A 19545-nucleotide genomic window follows, 5' to 3' on the forward strand; every position below is an offset into this window, starting at 1 on the left:
TTTTAAGTATTAAAGCAAAAGTTATCCACATATTAAATAACCTACCTCTTTCCTCTTACTACAAGCTGTAAACAAAAGTGTCTGGGCAGCAGTGGTAGGAGAGATGAAATCCTCAAACACATCTAGAGAATAAATTTAAAATTAATACAGAAAACAGTAATTTCAATTTTTTCAACAAACATTTTAACATAATTTGCAAATGATGCTCTGTAACAACAAAAAAGGACCTTAAATTTTTGCTAAATCTTCACAGAAAACAAGCATGAAAACAAACCCAGATCCCCATATAACTTTGCAAAAGCCTAATTCCTTTTCTTTCCTGTACAAATTAAGTCTTAATCCATCAACTTCTCCCAATGATTATTTTCTTTCATACAAAACCCCACTACTGTGAGAATTTTCACAATGGGGTCACAACAGTACAAATGACTGAAAGTACATAAGATTTTGGTACAAAGAAGGACTAATACTCAACATTAGCCAAATTACAATTCTTTAGTCCCATGCAGACTCTAGCTTCCAGTATGCGTCGTCTCCATTTCCACACACATGATGACTGACGTGGAATCCAAAAGTATAGTTTAGACACTTAGTGTTTAAGCTGTAACCTTGAATTTCTAACAGATTTGGCATGTGCCAGAAGCATATCCAATAATCATAACTACTAACATTACTGTATTTGTTTCTGCTAAAAATGAAGATTATCATTCTCAAATGCCAAAACTAATGAATAGCTTCCTGAAAGTCTAAACAATGAATAAATTGCATTAAAACAACAGAAGGCTTTTCAGTTCCTAAGGTGAGGCCTTAATATTCAAAGTTTACTATATACAAATTTAACTACCGACATACTTTGTTTCTAAAAAAGTGAAAATTCGTTACCAAACTTCATGCGTATATATTCATAGGGGTCTTCTTGCCAAAGTTCCTCATCAGCATCTGTATAGCACATCAATGGAAAAATAACATCTTGGATAATGCCCTGCAATTTAAAAGTTAAGATAAGTCGGTCTTCAAATTTAAACTTTCAAATTTCCGTTAAGTGCTAAAACAAAAGTAACTCTCCAGTTTGTGTTTTAAAGCTTAACATCAAACTTCAGTAAAGCATTTAATGCATTCTCAGATCGACTATCAACGTACATATTCTTACCCTCTGTGCAACGAGTCATTGTAAGACATGTGTACATAGGTAGCAATTAAGTATTCCGAGAAAATGCAATATGAAATTTTAGTCCATCAAACCCTACAGTTCTAAATAAAGCAAATAAATTACATTGGAAATAGTACATAAGCAAATTAGCCTCAAAAGTAATTTGGTGAAATAGTCCTTTGCCTATTCCAAATTACATGATGTTAGCTAATCATGTTAAACTATAATCATGATCCAACAGTAAGAACTTAAAAGCAAATTTTAAGATAACAGTTTCAGATTAAAAAATAATCTGAATATCCACAATATACCTTTTATAAAGTTTGTCAGGATGTTGCATCATTTTCCTAATGTACAATTACCAGAACTAGACTAAGTAACATAGGTCAACAAAAAAAATGCACTTTTTCAACCTTTTGGTAATTAATGTTATTTCTATTACATTTTCTAGAAAAATAGTTCAGATAGAAAATTATTACTTGTATATGAGGCTTCAGATTCTTCCAGGTGAGAGCATGAGAAACTCCTTGATTAATATAATTTAATGTCTGTTGTAAAACTCGAGGAGCCATATATTGCTTCTCCTTGTACTGATACAACACTTTCAATAAAACCTTTGAAAAAAAAATTTTGATCAAAAAATAAAGTTTAAATAGAAAGTTTAACCACTTACAAGCTAGCAAAAACATCTGACACTTCTTACCCAGGTCATTATCATAAAATAACCACCATATTCTTTTTAAAAGAAAGTAATTTTTTAAATTATGTATTGGAGAACCATATTTATTCCCAAAGTATTTAAAATAAACAAACTGAAGTAACACTGTGTGTCAAAGGACTAGTTTCTGATTAAGTATAAAAAGAAGAGAAAACCATATGCTACTTGTGGAACATACCACAATATTCTGAGACAGCACTATATTGTTAAAATCAGCTTCTAGGCAAATCCTACCCAAACCATTCACCTACTTATTTAACGTCTGCCAAGAGTTCTAATTTAACTTGATACTTGAGAATAGCAGTTGTCAAAATATGGTCCACAGACCTCTCAGAAGGTCTGACAGGTCAAAACTATTTTCATAATAATGCTAAAACATTATGTGACCTTTTTCCTGTGTTGACATTTGCATCGATGGTACAAAAGCAGTGATGGTAAAACTTCAGGTTCCTAACATGAATTAAAGGAGTGGCACTAAAGTGTACTAGCAGTCATCATATTCTTTACAGCCACATAATCGCAGAATAAACTTTCCTTAGGAATGTCCTTAGTGAACCAGAAATATAAATATTAATAAATGGGAAGTATACATATAGCACTTCTGCTACGTACCAAAGTACGATGGTTGGAAGAAAAGCTGAAATAGTAGCTTTTCCCACCAAATATTATCATAAGCATGAAAGAAAAACTGACAGACAAATTATGATTATTTAGACTTTTGTGTGTGGCAGATTTTTTTCTCAAAAATGAACAAAATGAGCCTCTCCAAGGAAACTGACAATATGTTACTGGTGTTAAAATTTGAGCTTTCAAGCAAAACTAGAATTCTCAAAATCTTACATCCACTACTTAGATCCACCTGACAGCTTTCCAATATTTAAAGACAGTTATGAGATCAATGGTGATATTAATGACTGTAATTTTTTAAAACTACATAAGGAAATCTATAAACATTTAGAAAATCGGCATAGACTCAATTAGTCAATATTTTCCAATGACCAGGGCAGTATGTTATAAAATCATATATGGATAAAAGACCCATTCAAAGTGCAATGGATGTTAATATAACAGAAGATGAAATGTTTATTGTTACAGTTTCAAACTCTAAATTACAATTAACCTTTAAGAAAATACCATTGTCAAATGTTGGTGTGATATCAAAAATTTCCCCAATTATATGAAAAGTACATTAAAAGTCTTTCCTTTTCCAACTTCTTATCTTTGAGACCAAATTATCTTTATTTACTTCCATTAAAACAAATTGAAACAGAATGAATACAGAGGTAGACGGGTATACAGCTGCCTTTTATTAAGGCAGACATTAAAGTAGTAAAAATGTGTAACAATGCCATTTCCTCCTGCTAAAAATTTTTCATTTTGGAAAACAATTATTTTTAACAAAAACATGTATTCTGTTAATATGTAATAGGTTTGTTATTTTTAATAACTTAATACCATTAAATTTAGTTTCAATTTTTAATACAGTACATATCACAAGGTATAACCCCCATAAATGGAAGCTTGTCGATGTTCTCAATAATTTAAGAGTGTAAGGAGGTACTGAGACCATAACATTTGAGAACTACTACAGTGTTCAAAATGTTAAAGACTGCTACATGCAATCTTTGAATGCCAAAGAAACTAGAAATAAGCAAGACAAATTAACATAATAGTGTCATGTTTCTACTTGGAAAAATTATCTTAGACTTACCTGTTGGACACCAACAGCAAATGCCTTCAGAAATACTTCAGCAAATTCATTATACTCCTTGGAAACATTGCCAGGGCTTCCATATCTAAAAGAACATTCAAATGCCCATCATGTCTTCATAATGCTTTATATCAGCACTTATAAAAAAAAAAAACAAATTCTTGAAAAAAATAAACTCAAATTATCATATATTGAGAAATGTGTACCTTTCAAAAAGCCTTGCTAAGATATGTAAAGCCCACTTCTTACATTTCCACCATGGTAACTCAGGTCTATCATCTTCTTCAACTTGAAGTGTTTCCTTTAAAGAGACATTTATTTAATGATAGACAATACAATCTAAAAGGAATAGTGTGAGTTCAGAACAGACTCACAGAAACATGAATCCTCCTCCAATGATGGCCTTTCATAATAAAAGGCTAGAACAGGAAAAGTATTAACCCTTATTTAAATATAAGAGGCACTTCACTTCACTACTTAGTTACAAAGGACATGCTTTCTCAAAGTCTTATAAAAGTTTAAACTCAAACATTTTAGTCAAGATCCAAATAATATAAATCAAAGTCATGGCAAGTAGCTTAAACTAGTATAGTTCAAATCAAAAGGGCATGAAAAATTTCATTTTAGAAATCCAGTTTCAAAAATATTAGTATACATACATAAATATGTATGTATGAGAATGTTCATTTACAAAACCATTTGTAGCAGAAAAAAACTGCCAAGAACTAAACATTCATTAACAAGGGGATGTTTAATTATGCAACATCCATTAAGAGAATGAATTGGTTCATTATATATTGACCTAAGACATCCATGACATATTTTTAAGTTAAGACAGAGAAATGAGACTGTGGAACAACCAAAACTCCCATACACTGCCAGTGAGAGCGGTGGTACAACCACTTTGGAAGTTATTTATAAAGTTAAACATATACATTCATAGCAGCCTTATTTGTAATCTTAAAATCTTAAAACCACCCAGATGTCCATCAACTTGTAAATAAATAAACTGTAGTACATTCATACAATGGGGTACTACTTGTCAATAAAAAAGAACAAACTACCATAGCACAACATGAATATATCGTAATATTAAGCAAAAGAAGGTAGATACAAAAAATTACCTTTTTATTAGATTTTAGAATAGGTGAAGTTAATCTATGGTGCTAGAAATGAGAATGGTGATGGTAGGGATGACCAGACCCAGCCACCAGCAAACATTCTAGGTGATGGTTACTCTGGTGAATATGACTCTCATAACCCACTGAACTGTTTACTTATATGTGCATGTTTATGATTACAAATTATACCAAAAAAGGTGCAGAATGTAAGTATGAAAACTCTTAAAGCTGTATTTTATACCTATTAAACGTGTACAGAAAATAACACATCAAACTAGTTTCCCATGGAACGCAAGAAACGTCCTATTTATTTCTTCTGCATTTTTTTAAAATAAAAATTTGAGCAATAAACTACAAAACAGGAGGCTGGTCTCACTTATCTCACTAATAAAATTATGTTGGATAAATTACACAACCCTTCCATGTCTCTGTTTAAAATAAATTCAGAAGGAATTATTTTGAGGATTAAATAAGCAAAGTATATAAAAGTACTTAAAACACACTAGGGATTCAGGCATTGTAAATTTCCTACCTCTCTAGAAAACTAGATAGTAAAGAAAAATTGTGGTTATTTTAAAAATCGTTATTATATGTGAAAAAAATAACATAGTTGGACAACTCTGTATGTACTACTGGAAACCGCTGAATTGTACACTTTAAAATTGTAAATTTTACGGTATTTGAGTTATAGCTCTATGAAGTTGTTATTTAAAAAGCAAGTAATATAACTAACTACAAAGTTTGACCAACTTGTAAATCAAGTTCTACCCCTGTTCATGCATGTCTAACAAATTATTAGCCTAAAATCCAACTATAGGCTCTATGTTCCTTTTTGAGAAATAATTGATATTGTTATTAGTTTATAAACATAATGATTTGACATATGTATATACTGTGAAATGACTACCACAGTTAAGTTTTAGAAGATGGTGAAAAGGTACAAACTTCCCGTTGTAAGATAAGTAAGTCCTGGGGATGTAATGTAAACACGGTGTCTATAGTTAAAAATACTATACTGTTTATCTGAAGGTTGCTAAGAGAATAGATCTTAAAAGTTCTCACTACAAGAAAAAAAATTTCTAACTATGTCAGGTGACATATGTTATGAACTCAATTAAAAGCTGAAGAAACAGAATTAGGATGGAATAAACAAAGATATAATACAAGCACTTAATAATATACAAAATAACCCTTTACAATTTTTCACTTAATATATTCACATATGTAAACAAATCGTGTCTCTATCTAGAAAAATCTGCCTCACAAATAATATAAATTCACAAAGAATGTTTTAGGAAATATCAGTTAAAATTCTCAAAAGGTAACTAAATATTTAAGCTTAGTGATATAAGAAATACACAGAGACTTACATTAGGTACATCCCTGTTCACAACAGTCTTTAAAATTTCTATCCATTCTGTCAGGTTCTGTTGGTTTATCAGCTCCAGTGGTAGTGTATACTAAATTAAAATCAAGAATCAATATTTTAAAATCCTTACAAAAGAAAATCCAACTTCCTTTTACTCTTCACAAAACCTACAAAAAGCACTTCATTCAGTCCACATTTCCTCTTTCAGTACATAGGCAAATTTCTCATCTGGCTGATTCGGTTAGTTATGTACAATGGTGAACTGTGGCACCGATAGTGGGCATCCTTGTCTTATTCCCAAATTACTGGGAATGTATCTGATTTTCACCATGAGGTATATTTATTGTGATTTCTAGTGAACTTTTTTTTTTTTTTTTTTTGCGGTACGCGGGCCTCTCACTGTTGTGGCCTCTCCCGTTCCAGAGCACAGGCTCCGGACATGCAGGCTCAGTGGCCGTGGCTCTCGGGCCTAGCCGCTCTGCGGCATGTGGGATCCTCCCGGACCGGGGCACAAACTCATGTCCCCTGCCATCGGCAGGCAGACTCTCAATCCCTACGCCACCAGGGGAGCCCTCTAGTGAACATTTTTTATCAAGGTAAGGAAATTTCTATTCCAGGATTCTTAAGTATTTTTGTTTTGTTTTGTTTTAAAGCAGAAATGGTTATTAAATTTTATCAAATACTTTATCTGGCATCCTTAAAGATTGTTTACAGGTCTCTCTTTTCGTGTAATATAAAAGTTAATCACAAAAACTGGTTTTTTACTCTTGATCCATTCCTGTGTTCCTGGGATAAATCACATCACTTAATAGGCTCACAACATCAATATCCTATTTAGGATTTTAGGACCTCTATTTTCACAAATGAGACAGTACTATATTTTGATTTCAAGGTATGCTAGTCTCAAAAAATTAGTTGGGTCCTATGCCCTAGAATAATTTATAAAAAGAACTTATTTTTATAATCTAGAAGTTGTGATCCTACCAGTTAGAGGGAAAAACAATTAAAAAACAGTACATTGTCTATCCAAATCATTTTTTAAAAAATTATATAAGAAGCAGCCATTAGAAAGATATTAGATTATCTTTAAAGATCTAGCAAGGGCATGAAAAATCCAACCAAACAATGGAGTGAGTCAGTTATAATAATCTTAGTGGAAATAAAGTCACAGGTCTATTTAAATGAGATTTAAAAAAAAATAAGTAATGGCATGAATTGAACCAAAGGTCCTGGTGGATGAGATGAATCTTTCTTTGGCTATGTGGCACAAAAAGAGCCAGAATTTTAATCCAAATCAAAAACTCTGTTTCATAAGTAATTATAGTCCACTGAGACTATAGACACAACCATTTCTTTAGTGAGATCTTTTATCCCAGGAAGATTTAGAACAATATACAAAGATAATAAGGCCCATTACAGTGTGCCAGTCAAGCCCACAGTATTAGTATTTTTGTATCAAGCTTAGGAATAGGTTTTGTAATTACTGCAACAATCTATGCATATTTGGCATAACAGAGCACACGTTAGATGTAAACTCTAATCCAGTAAACTGATTTTCAGACTTGTGAATTCTTAAGGTGAAAGACATAAGAAAATTTTACTAATTTTGTAAATAGTATTAGATGGTTTAAGAGAACTTAAGATTGCCCACTTATAAATTAAGATTAGAGCTATTTGTGTATTTGGCAAAGTATGCTTGGTTAGACTTTAATGTATTTGTAATTTTGGCAATTTATATTTGACTAGCAATTTACCCACTTAATGTAGATTTTCAAGTGAAATTATTATTCAGATGCTGAAATTCTTTATCATTGTTTAAGGTGGCAAATGATAGACTGACTTTACATATAAAAACTACTTTATAAAATTACCTGAACAAGAGCATAGAAGATCTTGAAAATCTGTTTCTGGATGAGGACAGATTGATCAGACTGATCAGAAAGAAGCTGGATAAAACGGTCCTTTAGAACTGGCAGGAAATGTTGCATTGCTGCTACCAATGGACTCCGTTCCTCTGGTTTCTTATACCTTTGGGTAGGAATACAAACTAATTCTGTGAGAATTTATTCACAATTATATATATACATATAGATAGATAGGTAGGTAGATAAATATATATATACATATCTATTATATATATTTATATCTTATATAATGAAATATAAATTTAAACTACTTGTCTGTTCATACAAATATAAGCAAATACTTTCTAAGCAATTTTATATTCCTAGAAAGAAGAAGAACCTACTATGGAATCAAACCACAGGCAAAAAGCAACTTGAAAAAAACCTCAAATAATAGTATCTAAAATTTACTGAGCATTTATTATGAGGTAAATAATCTTCAAGGCCCCATTAGTATTCTCACTTCTATAGTTGAGGAAACTGAGGGACAGAGAATTTAAGTATCTTTCCCAGTACAGACATCTAGGTATGAACCTCAGCAGATTCAGGATCTGCCCTTTAACCACCTCACTATGCCATCTGTAACTGTGAATACTGATACAATTGAGGAGCTACAACAATTTGGCTTTTAAACATTAGCAGCTTATCAATATAAAATTGATTACATATAACCATCCTTAAGTAATTTACATACAAAGTGCATTAAGGCAGAAGTGGCATCTATAAAGCAGAAAATATTCTATTTCTAAAAGCACTATAAATCAGAAGTTCTTTGGTAACCTTTTGGCAACAAAACCTGACCTCAACAGGCTATTTATGATCTCTATTTATCCCATCTAGAGTGAATATTCACATATTTTATATCAGATATAATAATAATATGTTTGATCCCAGGGTACTGGTACATAGGAGTGTATTATGTGAACCTTGTTACCTTCCTAAAATCTGAAAAATCCTAAATTCTGAATCACATTTTGCTCCAAGGATACGAGTGAAGAATAGCTAATTGAGACATTCCCCCATATAGATTCCTTAGCATTTTAACAGTATTGTTAAAAAGTCTGTTGGCTTTTTTTTTTTTAATTTTTAAATAATTGATTTTCCCTACCAGACTCCAGTTTTATCTACCGGTAGCCTTTTTGAGGGGAGAAAATGTATCTAAGAATGGAGTATCTTAGCACAGTTTTAAAAGGTAGACACTCTTAAAAGACTGGATTGTTTTTTCCTACTGGGAGAAATGAGAAGCAAAGTAAATTGCCAAGAATAAAAAACACCAAGAGAAATGGTCACGCTAATAATGACTGAGATTATTAAACAATTAACTGACAGACTTCTAAATATTATTTAATGTGCTGAGAAATTACACTTAGCATACACTTTAAAAGGTTACCTGTACATTTCTTTGAGTCAATAAAGCAATAACAATTTACAAAAGGAAGCCATTTGCACTCTCCAATCTGATTAGACAAACTATATTAATTACTGACAATATTATCTTTTAACAATAAAGGTGAGGACTATATTATATTATGCACCTCTCTCCATTATCCAACCCAGGTGATCACCCACATTAAGAGGGCTTGAATACCCATTCCATGTTAGATATTATTCTCTCCTACCTCCTTCTCTACACTGAGTAGTAGACTGGAAGTTGGGTGGTACCATATCCAAACTAATGGGTATGAAAGTAATTTACGCAAGGAAACAAATATTATTTCATACGACCTGAAAGTTCCTGAAAGCGTGAAAATGTGACACTAATAAAAGCCTAGGGAGTGATCAAGATGGTGGAGGAGTAGGATGTGGAGCTCACCTCCTCCCACCAATAAAAGTCTACTACCACAAGGCTGCAGTGTGTCAAACTGGTGAACCATACTCACAGGAATCCTCAAATACTAGCCCATCACTGTTCTGTTAAAAAAAAGTCAACGGTTCATCATGTAAAAGATCACATACAAATCCCCCATCATGGCATTCAAAACCCTCTTTTAACACAGTCCCAATTTACCAATTCAAAATGATCCCCCTCTACCACCAAAAAAAAAAAAGAAGACAAAATGATCCCCGATTTCAACAGAAGTTATCCATACCATTTAGAGGTCTCCTCACTACCCACTAAAGATAGTGTCACATTTCCACCTCTGTACCTTTCTTTCTTTGCTCATACTATTCCATGTGGTGTGAGATGCATTCCTCTTCAAATGTTCCTTCTATGCTCCTTCACCTGACAAGCATTTCCTGAGGATCTATGCTCCTGAAGGCCATCACAACTTCCAATTTCTCCATGAATTTTCTTAGAACTGCTTCAGTCCACACAGATCCCTTGTGAACACGCTGTGCTCCACAATCGAACACTAGCTGAAAATGAACTGTAATTCCAACACTGTAGCAGCCTATGTCTCCCATTTTAAAAATCCCTGTCATACTCTCTCCTGCTAAGATTAAGGACAGGAGAGACAAACCTCCTCCATGACAATGACAGCTTATTACTGTTATTCTCTCTCAGTTTAGTCACTCACTTACCAGAACTACAACTGGCACTCTGACAGAGGTTGGAGCAACAGCTGGAACATTCCTTAGCAGGAAGATGGGTAGCTGGTGGGAACACAAGAAAACACCAGTACCAATGCTGTAAATGGTTTATTTCTCTCCTGCTCAGAACAAAAGCAGCAGTTCATCAGCTACTTTGAGTTGGGACCCAAAAAGGGTATTGGAGGCTAACTACAAGTCCCAGAATTAGAGGGCTCACAATGGCATCTGTGTAGCTGTTAGGGCTGGAAATAAAGCCACCATCATGGTGTAAGTGTTCCTTCCTCATAATTTGCTAATATCAAAACTTTCAAGTGCCTACCAATTTCATTACTTTCACCACACACTTAAAAGAAAATCTCTGCAACATTTGGCTTACTACTTTTAGTGCTATACCTCAACTTCCAAGGTTAGATTTTTTTCTGATCCTTAAGCCCAGGTCTAAAATGATCCCTAAATCTTTCTTACTGATACCAATTACTTACATGAACTATAATTTGCTCAAGTATGCCAACACTGAAGCAGATGACTATGAATCCCTCAAACACAATGATTAAAAATGATCATATGAAATTCCAACATATTCTTCTTAAAAAATTAGAGGTAGGTTCTTGAAACTTCACAAGAACCCAAATTAAGATAAAAATTCAAAGAAAGGCAGAATAAAGAGCTCTAATGATCAATGTACTTTGACCCCCTTCACATCTTAAAACCTTATCTTTAGGCCTTTTATCACCACAAATTGAGGAGCCTATATTGAGAAGTTAGGGATAACTTGGGTTTTGAACAGGGAAACAGATCATGATTAAGAAAAAAGGGCACAAGGAGTTTCCTAGTTGAATCAACAGAAGAGACTGCAGAATTAAAACAAGAATGCTATTTCAAAAGGAAGACACAATTAAAATCAACATGTAATTCACTAACTTTAGTATATATACCAAATGAAATTTCAAGATGTTCAAACCAATTAGCTTAAATTTCCCAAGCCTTTTCTACTTCTCAAAACTCTACAGGAATTGAGAGAGATACTTACTCATAATTTTTCACAAGCTGATAGAGGCAAAGAAGAATTCCTAGCCAACATGCACTGTTATCAGACTGAAGGTAAAAGCCAATTTTGTCCACAATGGCAGTCCAGCGACTCGGATAATCATGCTTAATGATATGATGAATGCATGTAGTAAGCTGTACCCTAAAAGTCAAAAATAAACAATAAGGAGGAAGAAATGCTACCTCAAGTTTTGTTAACTCATATAAAGAAAAAGGCTGTTTAGACAAAAATAAGTCACTAAGCAAAAACTGTTACTACTGACTCAAAAGAAACCCAACAATGTTACAAATGCAAGTGATTTTATTTTTATTTTTCATCCCCATCATCAACTGACAGGTTTCATTTAGAATATCAACTATTCTCATTAAAAATTCTACAAAATCGGGCTTCCCTGGTGGTGCAGTGGTTGAGAGTCCACCTGCTGATGCAGGGGACACGGGTTCGTGCCCCAGTCTGGGAAGATCCCACATGCCGCAGAGCGGCTGGGCCCGTGAGCCATGGCTGCTGAGCCTGTGCGTCCGGAGCCTGTGCTCCGCAATGGGAGAGGCCACACAGTGAGAGGCCCGCGTATCGCAAAAAAAAAAAATCTACAAAATCAAGGGTCAGGACAGGAACAAAGACGCAGATATAGAGAATGGACTTGAGGACACTGGGAGAGGGAAGGGTAAGCTGGGACAAAGTGAGAGAGTGGCATGGACTTATATATACTACCAAATGTAAGCTACTGGGAAGCAGCCGCATAGCACAGAGAGATCAGCTTGGTGCTTTCTGACCACCTAGAGGGGTGGGATAGGGAGGGTGGGAGGGAGACGCAAGAGGGAGGAGATATGGGGATATATGTATACATATAGCTGATTGATTTTGTCATAAAGCAGAAACTAACACACCACTGTAAAGCAATTATACTCCAATAAAGATGTTAAAAAAAAATTCTACAAAATCATACACAACAAGCTTTCAAATATCAAGACTATACAATATAAAGTATATGACAGTATTCTATAACTTTCTATACCCTCTTTCATCTGATCATAGTATGTTTCACAAGTTTTACATGAAGTTTTGGTTTTTAATATATATAAACTGTAGCAAGAAAATAAAACAAAAAAGAATTCCCCTGTAACTGCATTTGTTAAGTTTTGTGCCACAAAAAATGACAGATTTTTATGTTCTGAAAAGATCCCCTCTTCTGCATCCCTCCAAAGCCCGCAAATTATATATCTGCAACAAAGGTTAAGTTTAAAACATATACATACCTGATGAGCTCAGGAGAGTGGATAATGGCTTCTACAATATTTTCTCGAATACAATGTCGATCTTCTTCTGGAATAGTATAAGGGGATATATCCCCTGGTGCCGTTTCCCGATCAGGCCAATACTGTGTTATCATATTTTTCAAATAGATAACACCTAAAATATAGATCAATTTGACAAAAGAAAGTGAAAGCACTGTAAATATCCCTGTGTCTACACCTCAATTTATTTCTGTCAGACCAAACATTGCTAGGAAAGCTAACCTTTTAAAATCAAAGTACTATACTCTATAATTTTAAAAGTTGATAAAACACAAGTTTAATGCTCAGCTACAGTAATCACTCACAAAATTATTATTAAACATACAGTCTAAGAGAACTCTGCAAACTACAAACAAAATTGTTTTTACAACACATTTATACACAACACTTTTCATCCCTGTTTTCTGTAGGAAAGCTGTTTTACCAAATCCGCTTTCTAAATGAAGCCTCTAAAAACAAAACCACATCCATATACCAAGTTTCTATAATTAATAACTCTGTTATACAGACTGAATGTATAACCCTAACCCCCTAACCAGAAACCCTAACCCCCAATGTGATGAGGGGATGAGGGCTTTAGTAGGGTGATCAGCTAATGAGGGCTCTGCCCTCACGAATGGGATTAATGCCCTTATAAGAGACCCTAGAGAGCTTCTTCCTCTTCTACCATGCGAGGGTCTATGAACCAGAAAGTAGGTCCTCAGAGACCAAATCTGCCAGTGCCTTAATTCTGGACTTCTCAGCCTCCAGAACTGTGATAAATAAATTTGTTGTTTATAAGCCATCCAGTCTATGGTATTCTGTTAGAGCAGCTCAAAGTGACTAACACACACACAGGTTGTTATTTTTAATCATAGAAAAATTACAGTATATAAAGATTCTCAGTCAATAAATTTAAGTATTTCAATCATACACCACAATCATACCAATTCAAATTCGTGTTATTTTATGGGAGAATTCGCTATGTTCAAAAATTACAGACTACTACCTTCTGTCAGTTATCATACTGCCACCTTGCACATTGCTAGCTCCTTCTGTCAGTTATCATACTGCTAGCCTGCATATTGCTAGTTAACTCTAACTGAACTAGCTTGGTAATAATGCTTTTTATCCTGACCCCTCCACCCAAATGAGAGAGAAAGAGAATCCTCGAACACAAATGTACAGAATGTATAGGAAAGGGAAATTATTCAAAATTAATTTCTAAATTCTGCAAAACACTGATTCTTCTCTGATTAGTAATTAACACTTACCTGGAGTCTTGTACCTATTCAAACAAGGATAACTGATACAAATATGATTTTTATATTCTACTTTGGTTTATCTTGGAAATTAAAATAATACCCCATCTTACAGCATTTCAAAAAAGATTACAACTACATATTAAAATATCCTTCAACAAAAGCTTTAAGATAACCTACATCTACAGTCAAGAACACTGATTCAGCATGTGGGACTGACATATTTCAGATTAATACTATTTTATTCTTTAGTTCCAAAACAGAACAAAGATAAAAATTAAGACTTGATATAGCCCCTATGTCTTCCAGATATAGCCTCTGAGTATTTCTTTCCAACAAAATGCACAAAGGAAGTAAATATATATACTTATTTGTACACTTTTGATTCAGTATTTTTAAAAGTGTTTGCTTGAACAAAACACATAAACAGGTGAGAACTGCACTGAAAGAACCTCGTGATTCACAGTCTACTCCATCCAGAATGCTTGAGTTCTACTACAAAGACAGAATGAATGCATCTTTCAAAGTCTAGCAGATAAAACCACCATATACCATGTACTATAAAATATCATTCAATTATTACAAGGATGTAATAAATTTTAAAGTAATGATTATATTTTGAAAATTAGGACCAATTTCATAGTTTGGTTGCTTCTGGTTTTGTACATACTAATAAACAACTTTCTAGAATTTAATTTTGCTAATACACATAATCAAGTTTCTAATGTGTTAAGGTCCCTCCTAAATGCCAAATGCTTTCAACATCTTAGTAAAATTTTGAGATTTAAAGGCAAAGATTCTTATCTAAAAAAATAACTAAATGGGAAAATGTTAACTTCATTAGTAAAAAAGAACTGACAGTTAAAACAAACAAAGCGACCTTTTCCTATTTAACCAGAAAATTTTTTTAAAGATTTACTGCTGACCAGGGTTCAGCAAAATTACTGTATTTTATAGGCACAAAAAATGTCCCATTTTTGTGCTACTTATATACCAATTTAAAAAAATCATAAACAACTTACATTGATTCATTCATTTACTGAGTACCTGCAGTGTGTCAGGCAATACCTTAGGCACTGGGAATACAATTGTTAATCAAACAGACCTGAGATTAAATTCCAACAACTGAGAAATGGTTCACTGCATATGGCACATTATTGTAAATTATTTAGCCATTAAAACATAACTTTTAAGATAAACACTATGTAGAGAAAAGGAATGTGCTTACTATACATTAAATATCGTAAGCAAAAAAAATTCTTTTAATAAAACTGGTGTAGGGAAAAAGAACAGCAAGAAATAACCCCAGAATATAACTGGTTTTTCTAGACTAGTAAGGTTATTGGCACTTTATATTTCCTGTAAGAAATACATCTGCAAATAAATTAAACAACAAGCATTAAAGAGGTCAATTCCATTATTCTGCAGACTAACAGATGATATCAGGAGCAGTATGCCACATTTTCATAGACTCTGATACTGAGGGAATTACTCAATATTTTGTTGAAACTGGAACTAACAAACAGTACCTTTTAAATGGTTAAAATAAAATAGTAAAAGCAAACAGCTGGAGGTTTGTATCTTAGAATCATCCATCATGGAAGAAAACAGGGAATATGGAGACTCTTTCAATAAACCCCATCAATTTCTCCTTCCAGCTTCTTTTTTAATTCAGTGAAATATCACATTCCTTTAAACTCTGTCACCAGATATCAAGGCACTTGTGGCAGTTTGTAGTAAACACAACGGAGCAAACCAATTTTCAGTGAAGAAAATCACTGAAGGGCCTTCCCAGGATACTTCTGCTACTCAACTATGAACCTTTGAAATGATATTATTTACATATATCCAAGAAAATAATTCAGGAAACTTGCCTGCCTGTCTCACAGGTAAATCCAGTTGTTCCGACATAGTAATCTGAAGCAGTGTTGAAACAAAATTCAGAGACTTGTGTGCCTACAAATAAAAAAATACATTTTAAATTTCTGCAAATAAATATTCTCAGTACTCTATTTCACTGCTTGGCTGGCACAAAAGGCTCTCCTCCACAAGTTGATTCCAGCCTTATTTCCTATCACTCACATATAAGGAACTCAAAAAATTCAGTAACCTAACTCCTAAAACTTTTGTTATGTTTGCATTTGCCTGTGTACCATTGCACTTCTGATCTACACTGGTGGCAGCAGCTCAAAAACAGTGTCTTTTGTGATACCTATTTCCTCAATTCAGTAATAATTTCTCCAGAGACATTCTATGAAGTGGCTAGACAAAAATTAAACAAGTAAAAATTAACAGCCTGAGGGGCGGTTTCCAAGGTGCTAATAACGTTTCTTTCTTTTTTAAAAAAATCATTTATTCATTTAATTATTATTTTTGGGGGAGGGGGCTGCGTTGGGTCTTTGTTGCTGCGCGTGGGCTTTCTCTAGTTGTGGCAAGCAGGGGCTACTCTGCGTTGCAGTGCGTGGGCTTCTCATTGCAGTGGCTTCTCTTGTTGCAGAGCACGGGCTCTAGAGCATAGGCTCAGTAGATGTGGCGCACAAGCTTAGTTGCTCCGAGGCATGTGGGATCTTCCCAGACCAGGGCTTGAACTCACCATGTCCCCTGTGTTGGCAGGCAGATTCTTAACCACTGCGCCACCAGGGAAGCCCGACGTTTTATTTCTTAACACGTCTGTTTTATAAAAGTGTGTCCAGTTTGTGAAAACTAATCAACTGTATTCTCACGATCACTTTTATATATGCATATTTCAATAGGAAATTTAAATGAAGAGCTTTGAACATAAAATAAAAGTAGGATACAAACTATACGATAATTTAGCAAATATATTTACATGAATATACAATGCAACATATACAGAAAACAAGGAAATACACCAAAAATGCTAATAAGTTGTATCTGGGATGGTAAGATTATAGAGGAACTATTGTATATGTTATTTTCTATTATCCAAATTTTATGCTATGATCCTGGGTTACTTTCATTAACAGTATAAAAGTTATTTAATAATTCCTAAATTTGCCATATTTGATTTTGATTTATTAATAAAGAACTGAAATCTCTTCTCATATGTGTTCTCATTCCCTCTCCCCCAATATAACCATTTCCTATAATGTTATCTCCTCCTTCCAGCCCAAGTTTTAGTATTTTTCTGCATGTGTTCACATGGACACTAGTGATTTTTATTTTAGTTTCTTCCTTACAGACTTTTTTTTTCATATCTTTATTGGAGTATAAATGCTTTACAATGTTGTATTAGTTTCTGTTGTACAACAAAGTGAATCAGCTATATGTATACATATCCCCATATACCCTCATCCCTCTTAAGCCTCCCTCCCACCCTCCCTATCCCATCCCTCTAGGTCATCACAAAGCATTGAGTTGATCTCCCTGTGCTACTCAGCAGCTTCCCACTAGCCATCCATTTTACATTTGGTAGTGTATATATGTCAATGCTACTCTCATGCATTCTACAAACACATTCTTAGAAACAGAAAAATTTCCCTTTGGATATAAAAAAATGTCTTTCACATTAGACCCAGAGTGATACTTTGCTCGTTCAGTCACTCCAAAAATTATTTATTTAGGTGTTCTTGGTGCAAAACACTATGCTAGGAGCTGAAAATACAAGGTTGAACGAGACAATGAGTCTCCATGACCTCATGGAAACTTAACAGTGAAGGAAAACAAGACAAACAGGTAACTGCCATAAAGTATAATGGAAGAAACAGAAAACACTATGGAAGAATCAAAAGTAGAACCTCCTAACCCAGAAGTAATGCTTAAATTTAACACCTGGACAGGAGCAGTTAGATGAAAGGGAGGAATTTACCCTTTCCCGTACTCCAAATAGATCTGAACACAGTTAACTATTATCACTTTCATGAAACACCCTTCCACCTACATAGTTCATACACCACTCTTCCTGGTATCTTCTCAGGCTCCTTTGCTTGCTTCTCATTCTATGTACAAATGCTAGAACGTGGTGCAAGAACTCAGTCACAGGCCATCTTTTCTGCTCCCTAGCTGATTTCATCCAACTCCTGTCTTTAAATACTATCTATAAATCAAATATGTCATTTCCAGTCCAGGACACTCTAACAGACCTATTTAACATCCCTACCTTCATTGTCTCATAGGATTCTCAGACTTACTATGTTCAAATCATTTTTTTCCCCTAAAAGCTGTGACTCTACTTCCTTGTACCACCTCTCCCAACCCTTGTCATCACCATCCTCACAGTTATTCATGTCTGAAAACTGAACGTCATCTTTAATACTTCCCTCTTTTTTACCCCAATACAATATATCAGGCCCTATCAATTCTACATACAAAATGCTTGTATAATTATTATGTCCACTTTCTCCATTCCCATTATCACCAACATAGTCCAAGTGACTATCATCTCTCTTGATGTAGCCATCTGCCCCCCCAACCATTCTCTATTTAGCAGCCAATAATCTTTAAAATTGTAAACTAATCCCCTTTAACCAAACCTTTTAACAATTTTCTACTCTATCTCCTAAAGTCTAAAAGGCCCTGTGTTATCTTGCTCCTGTCTATATCTTCAGCCTCATTTAAAGAAACCTTCTCGGGCCTTCCCTGGTGGTGCAGTGGTTAAGAATCCACCTGCCAATGCAGGGGACACGGGTTCGAGCCCGGGTTCAGGAAGATCCCACATGCCATGGAGCAACTAAGCCCATGCACCACAACTACTGAGCCTGTGCTACAGAGCCCGCGAGACACAACTACTGAAGCCCGCACGCCTAGAGCCCGTGCTCCACAACAAGAGAAGCCAATGCAATGAGAAGCCCTCGCACAACAAGGAAGACCCAAGGCAGCCATAAATAAATAAATAATAAAGAAACCTTTTCACCCCCCACTGCCCCACCTTAGCAGCCTTCTTTAGGTCCTTTCAACAATACACATTACCCCATTGCAGTCTTTGTACATGCTGTGACTTTCTACCTACAACACTTCTCTCCAGTGCTCCACCAGAGTTAACTGGTCCACAGCTTCACATTCTTTGGGTCTCAGTTTAAACATTTCCTTAGAGAAGCATTTCCTCACTGATCACACTAGGGCTAAGCAGGGCTCCCTATTACTCTCATAAGCTCCAAGGTATTTTTACTTCATAATACTTATTACATATTTGTAATTATTATATTTGTAGCTGGTTTTATGTCTGCCTCTCCTATTAGACTTTAAGCTCCACTGAGAATAAGGACTTTACTGTATACCCAGTTCCTCATATGTTTGACATTCAAAATACTCAACAAATTTATTGAAAGAATAACAATGAATCAACAAAAAAAGGGGCTTTGGAAGCAGTTCTGATCACCTAGGGGCTGTGCAGAGTGAAAAAGCGTATTTATATTTTTAGACCGATGAGCCCACAAAGACCACTACTATGTCACTTTTTAGGCCATTAATATTAAAGTAGGGGGCTTCCCTGGTGG

The 19545-nt window shown here is 34.5% G+C and overlaps 1 protein-coding gene across 1 annotated transcript in view; it reads right to left on the minus strand.

Annotated features, from left to right (window-relative positions):
- The window catches only part of IPO7 (importin 7), a 46867-nt gene that overhangs the window by 16546 nt on the left and 10776 nt on the right, over positions 1-19545 (minus strand). The window contains exons 2-11 of the mRNA XM_030831342.3: positions 15964-16045; positions 12810-12963; positions 11536-11694; positions 7941-8097; positions 6071-6160; positions 3786-3880; positions 3580-3664; positions 1630-1764; positions 883-982; positions 46-122 (exon numbers count right to left, since the gene is read on the minus strand). Coding sequence (XP_030687202.1) covers positions 46-122; positions 883-982; positions 1630-1764; positions 3580-3664; positions 3786-3880; positions 6071-6160; positions 7941-8097; positions 11536-11694; positions 12810-12963; positions 15964-16045 — 1134 coding nt within the window. The remainder of the gene's footprint in view (positions 1-45; positions 123-882; positions 983-1629; positions 1765-3579; positions 3665-3785; positions 3881-6070; positions 6161-7940; positions 8098-11535; positions 11695-12809; positions 12964-15963; positions 16046-19545) is intronic.

The sequence above is a fragment of the Globicephala melas genome, chromosome 8 (assembly GCF_963455315.2).
Source record: "Globicephala melas chromosome 8, mGloMel1.2, whole genome shotgun sequence".
In the NCBI taxonomy this organism is placed as follows: domain Eukaryota; kingdom Metazoa; phylum Chordata; class Mammalia; order Artiodactyla; family Delphinidae; genus Globicephala; species Globicephala melas.